The sequence below is a fragment of the Mastomys coucha genome, unplaced genomic scaffold, assembly GCF_008632895.1.
Source record: "Mastomys coucha isolate ucsf_1 unplaced genomic scaffold, UCSF_Mcou_1 pScaffold8, whole genome shotgun sequence".
Taxonomy (NCBI): Eukaryota; Metazoa; Chordata; class Mammalia; order Rodentia; family Muridae; genus Mastomys; species Mastomys coucha.
In genome coordinates this window covers 53,169,465-53,175,464 of record NW_022196914.1, presented here as the reverse complement: position 1 = coordinate 53,175,464, position 6,000 = coordinate 53,169,465, and the positions used below count along the sequence as shown (strand labels likewise).

The window sequence follows — 6,000 nt, the reverse complement described above, 5'->3', positions numbered from 1 at the left end:
TTCACCCCTTACTGAATACCAGAACATGCCCAGTACCATTTGAAGCATCAGAGAAACCTGAGTGAAGCAAGAGGGACCTTAGTGTCCGGGAGACAATGTGAATAAATACAATCAGTAAGCTGGATGCTGTGGTAGCTTACATGGGAATGGCCTCCAAAAGACTCATGTTTCAATAATTGGTTCCCAGGTGGTAGAACTGTTTGGGGAAGATCAGGAAGTGTAGCCTTGTTGAAGGAAGTGTGTCACTATGGGCAGGCTTAGAGGTTTCAAAGGACTAGCTTCAGTCTTCATGTGCTCTGACTCCTGATGGTTGATCAAGATCTGAGTGCTCAGCTCTTCCTGTTTCCATGCCTTAGCTCCACCATCATGAGCCCTAACCCTTGGGAAACATACACCCAATTAAGCACTTTCTTTTATAAGGTGTTTCTCTCTGTCACAGGGTTTTGCTATAGCAATAGAAAAACCACCAAGACAGAAGGCAATGGGTTCTATGTAAAATGACAAAGCAGGGGGTAGGGTGGTGGGGAGAACACTGAATGCAATGCAAGGAGTCGTCTGGGAAGAGAAGGGGTATACATCTGAGGACCTTGAGCAGCCAGGATCGAAGGGTGCTGGAACAGACTGGCCATGGGGAGAGTGACAGGGGTGTGCAGGGTGACTGAAGCAATGACAGCAGATCATGCAGGGGAAGGGGGTGTTTAACAGACCCCTGCACAGACTCCGGCTCCTCCTTTGAATGAGACAGTAATCCTTAAGAGCATGTGATGAATTGCACTTCCCAAGATAGCTGCTAAAGACATCTCAGTGTTTTACAAGATGATCTTGCTACTCTCCTCTGACGAGAAAAGAATACACAAAGAAAATGTGATGTACACGCAATGGAATGCTATTCAGCCTTTAAAATGAAGGGACTCTTGCAACAGGAAGTGACTTGAATGACCTTGTAGAACAGAGATAAGTAAAACAGTGCAGGTGTAATCAGGCCACCCAAGTGTTGACTGTCGTCCAAGCCAAGCAACCACCATCTTGGGCAGTTCAGTGGCATCGCTTGCTTTCTAAAGATTGTCACAGCAGGGCTTGCTGACTGTTTACTCCCCATTACGGAGGGATGGAGAGGGCCATAAGACCCTTATCTGAGCATCCAGTACTCTGCCTTAATTGTGTGTGGTCTTTCGAGGAGGTGTGTGTGTGTGTGTGTGTGTGTGTGTGTGTGTGTGTGTGTGTGTGAGAAGGAAGACTACAGGAAGGGGGCACCATCTATTTGGCCATGGGGATGTCCTTACCCTTGCTGGGCAAAGGCTTTCCAGGTGTGTCCTGTTGAAGGAAGGAACATCCACATCTCGATAAGTAACCACTCACCAATGCTCTTCATAAAGAAGCAGAAACTAATTGGCTCCCTAGAATGAACTTTAGCACAATCATGTCTGTTCGTGGCTGGGGCCTTTGGAGAAGGCGTAGATGTTTATGGTCCCCTAACAATGAATTTTAGTAACATCAGGTTATAGTGAAATTTGCCTTAAAAAGCAAAAGGTGTCAAGGCTGTAGCTCAGTGGTATTGTTCCAGCCTACTATGTGTGAAGCTCTGTGTTCAACTTGTAGCACTTGAAACACAAACAACAAACAAGGCCAACACAGAATCGGATTGTAAGGCTGGTTACCAAGGACGTTGGAGTCATGTTGGAGAACTCAGAATTTCAGCTAAATTAAGAATTGTGTTCAAGAGAAGTGCTGTAAAACATGGTAAGTGCATTTAGCAGCGCATTTTAAATTGCTACAAGAGTAGACTGTGTGCTCTCACCATAAATACAAAGTGATACATGTTAATTAGCTTGATTTAGCCATTCTATTTATAGTTCAATACCTGAGATAGGATACCATAAATCATCCATTTTTATTTGTCAATTACAAGCCGTCAGCATAGTTGCCAAGACGTTCAAACTCTGGTTGACATAAGAAGGCACTAACTCTGGCAAAGGCTAACTGGAGGCTTTAGTCAGGTGTCTAATAGAAAACAAACAACATAGTTTTCAAGTTTACATTTTATTAAAGTACAGAGTTAACACGGTTTCGTTTTCTACATAGGAAAAGGCCAGTCAATTTCAGGTGCTTCATAGAAAAATTGGCATTGAAAAACACAAATACAAATCCAATCCATAATTGGCTTTGTGGCTAATGGGGGAAAATAACTATTTTAAAAGGTAGCAAAATCTAACCATGTCAGAGACCTTTATAAACAAACAGTAGACTTACCACACAGATTGCATTCAAACTCCACTATAGCAAAAATGTAACCATAAAATTTGGCTACAGCTAATTGTTTCCAAAAAAAAAAACTTTTTTAAAAAATTAACAGTTATGACTATAAAAATGTTTGTAGTTTTTTTCTTTGCAAAGTAAAAAAGTTTAAATCTTTAATAAATGGAAACAAAATGATCCTCTTACAATTTTTATAAATAGCTCTCAAGACATATATTACTCATCTGCTGTAATCTTTCTTTACCTGAGAGAATTCCCCAGGATCCCAAAGGATTACCTTAAAGACTTCTATCATTTGCCTCACATGAATGTGGTTAAACTTCTCAAAGTCAATTGGGCGAATGCATTCCAGCTCTGCCCTTGCCCAATTAAAACAAAATCAAAGATACCTCTTTGGTAAAAGCCAAGTATTTCGGCCTTTCAAAATAACTGTCTCTGTGAATGCTTCAGTGATGGAAAACAGAAAATGAGAACGAGCTAAAGCCCTCTGAAGTCACCACAATGCCAGAGAGCTCATCTCTACAGGAAATGAAAATGTTTTCTAGTGAGTAAGTCACAGAAGAAACCTTGAGCGTCCATGATCAGGTGGCAAGCTCATGTCCGAGGAGGAGGCCCAGGGTCCTCCCTGGTGCCCATCTTCCTTAGGAAGCCCTTTTTCACTTGGCAGTATGTGGGATGTGCATTGGTTTATGTTTCGGCACACGAAAAAGAGCCACTGGTTAGAAAGGCAATGAAGAAGAGAAGCCCAGGAAGTTTAAGTACAGGCTCTGAAGCTCTTCCCAGGGTAACATGAAGCACCAAGACGGCATGAGTACATCATTGGATAAAGGCAGAGGGTGACAATTTGGGAAGGGGGAATTAACACTGGAGTGAAGTCACCGTGGAATTGGAGACAGGGTACCGTCTCCTACTGGCCACTCCTTATGGGGTTCGGAACCCCAAATCCCAATACTCCATGCCACCCCCAACTCTTTCCACACCACATTTCACCCACTATATAAAACTTCCCCAAACCTCTGAAGAACAGTTTATCTGCTGACTTCCCAAGAAAACCCAGATCAGCTATCCAGCACCACCAAAGCTTGACTCAGCAATGGCATGGGAAGCAGGCATCACGTGTGAACGAGACTCCCAGGAGAATCCCTCTCTGGCATAACTAATGTTTTACTCATAATAACGAGAGGAAGAGAACACATATGATTTCTAAAACTCTGCCTCCAGGGCTGCCATGGCTAAGGGTCAGATGGGCAGCTTCAAAGCATGCATCTTTATAGTCCTGCTCAGGTACTGCTCAAAGCAAAGGTCTGTTATCTTTAAAAGCTACCAAAGGATCAAGCAAGCTAACATTGCTATTGTTATCTCAGAACAATGGCACACTTTCCAGTTTTCTCAAGTCTCACAAACAATAGCGTTCTTAAGCTCACAAACAGGCTTCTACCTGAATAGTTTCTCATAGCTGATCACAAAAGCTAACTTCTTGTTTTGAAATAGAGTCTAGCTGGCCTAGAAACCACAGAGATTCCCTCACTTCGGCTGAGATTAAAGGTTCAATTCGTATGTATATCTTTCTTAGAAACCCTTCATCTCAATTCTGACCATCCATCTATACCATCAGCTGAGAGTAAAGAAGGGAGTGGCCAGCTCTTCCTCCTGTGTGAGACCTAACTTCTGAAGGGCAGGGCATGCACTCAACCAAGCCTTAGGCAGCTGGAAAGTGAGTGGGGCTTGCTTGGTTCACAGGGAAGTCACAGGGGCTGCCACTGCTACTGTCTGGGTTTCCTTGAGCTGCTTTCCAGAGAGGGAAAAGGGGGCAACAAAGGCCAGCCCAGGAATGTGTGGCCTTGTCATTCTGGCCATGACCTGGTATGAGGACCAGTTCAAAAGTCACCACACCTGGCTGCCAGTCTCAGCAGAGGCAACCTTAGCAAAACAATCCTGCTCCAGCCAGCCCCTGAGTTCCCCTCTGCCTCCTTCGGAGCACCTCCCTCAGGCACAGCAGGCTCACTTTCTGAAGCATTCCCAGTTGATGAGGCCCTCATTCCTACTGGATTAACTAGGCTTGTTTAGGGCTGGTGTATAGCTATGCTTTTGGTGATTCTCCTGTCTCTGAACTGCTGAGAGGTCCTGACCTATCAATACAAGGATCATGATGAAGTTTTCAGACAAGGTGTCCTCATCTGTGTACCTTTTAAGACAGGATCTCAAATACTGTAAATCAGGCAAGCTCTCCAAAGAATTTACCACTATTTCTTTTCCCTGGGTCCTTTTAGCAGGAGGGCCCAGTACTGAGTAGAAATGAAGAGTCTGACATTTTGGCAAGTGAGAATCAGGCTTAGGTGGGTCCCAATTCTGTCTGACTTGTTCAGATAGGCACTGGGGAAATCTCCTCCCTCATCAAGAACATTGGCACTAAAATGCACTCCTGTGAGCACTGCTTTCCAAAAGCATATCTGGGAATTTGGGTGGATGTAATCGAAGTCTTGTGAGATGCCCCCAACCACTGACTAATTCCACACTTCCACAGCTTGTCTGGCCAGCTCTGTTAGAAGCTGCCTGGGATCCTCACCCCAGCCCTTCTCTACTTCAAGGAAACCATGCTTTTAACATTGAGGGCACACTGTTAGTGAGGAAGGCCACATGGTGGGGGAGACTCAGGGGGGCTGACCTTAACACTCAGAGGGGTGTGGCAGGCTGCAGTGAAGCAGCAACGTTTTTTTTGTTAAGATCCTTAAAGCATTACTGTTAATGACACATACAAGTGAGAACTGTAATCCTCCACTGCCTGGGCAAAGACGACAACATGCACCTTGTTTTACAGTCACATGAACACTACCATAAATAAGCGCAGGATTACTGCAGTGACTTGGTTTGGGTAGGGAAAACACATGGGAGCGTCCCATGAAGGTGAGAATAAATTGTGCTTTAAACATTACAAACACTACCCTAGACAAGAATGAAGGACTTCTGCCAAGGGCAGAGAGGACAGGAAGGCCATGACTCCCAGCATCATGACCTCAATAGAAAATGCTGGGGGCAGGGATGTGCAGAAGTTGAGGGTGGACTCAAAGGAGGGGCTCCCTCGGTACTCTGCATGAACAGGGAGCGGTGAGGGCTCCGGGAGGCAGGCAAAGGTGAGTGACAGAGGTCAAGGCCCACCCTAGGCTGAGGACTCAGTGTTTCTGTTGTTGCTTCTTTATGCCACAGATGAGAGTGACAGGCCATACAAGGCCATGTTCATCCCTGTGATGGATGTTGCGCCTCAAGTTCTGCCCTGGTTAAAACACACCCAGGAAGAACAGAAACAAACTTCAGCTAATTCTTGGGTAAGGCAGAAAGAGATAATTGCACCTACCAGCTTGGCTAAAGATTCCAATTCCTGTAGATCAAACTGGCAGTTTCCTTTTGGATTTTACCACAAAGAAGCTCATCAGGAGATTTTGTGTGTTTCCTGAAAGCTTTGTCAGACCTACGTAAGCTAGGCAGGGATATCAGCTTTTCACAGGGCACCAGTTGCTGCTTAAACCCCTGGTGCACACGTTCAAAGGGCAGCCCTCTAGAGTGGGCACAGGCCTGCTGAGCCATGGGGCACTTGGACATCCTCACACAGAGAACTGCCTGGAGGGACAGCAGAGAGGGGCCACCAGGGTCCACAGGTACAGCAACACACACATCCAGCAGGAGGCCATCTTGACCCAGAACACGGACCAGCCTGAGAAGAAGGTCTCAATGGTGGCATTTTCGTAG

The 6,000-nt window shown here is 45.3% G+C and overlaps 1 protein-coding gene across 2 annotated transcripts in view; it reads right to left on the bottom strand.

Moving 5' to 3' along the window:
• Nucleotides 1-2,021: 2,021 nt before the first annotated feature.
• Nucleotides 2,022-6,000, bottom strand: part of Serinc5 (serine incorporator 5) — a 104,328-nt gene continuing 100,349 nt past the window's right edge. For both annotated transcript variants that reach the window (XM_031360738.1, XM_031360739.1), the window contains exon 12: nt 2,022-6,000. In XM_031360738.1, the coding sequence (XP_031216598.1) occupies nt 5,856-6,000 (145 nt within the window). In that variant the 3' untranslated portion in view covers nt 2,022-5,855.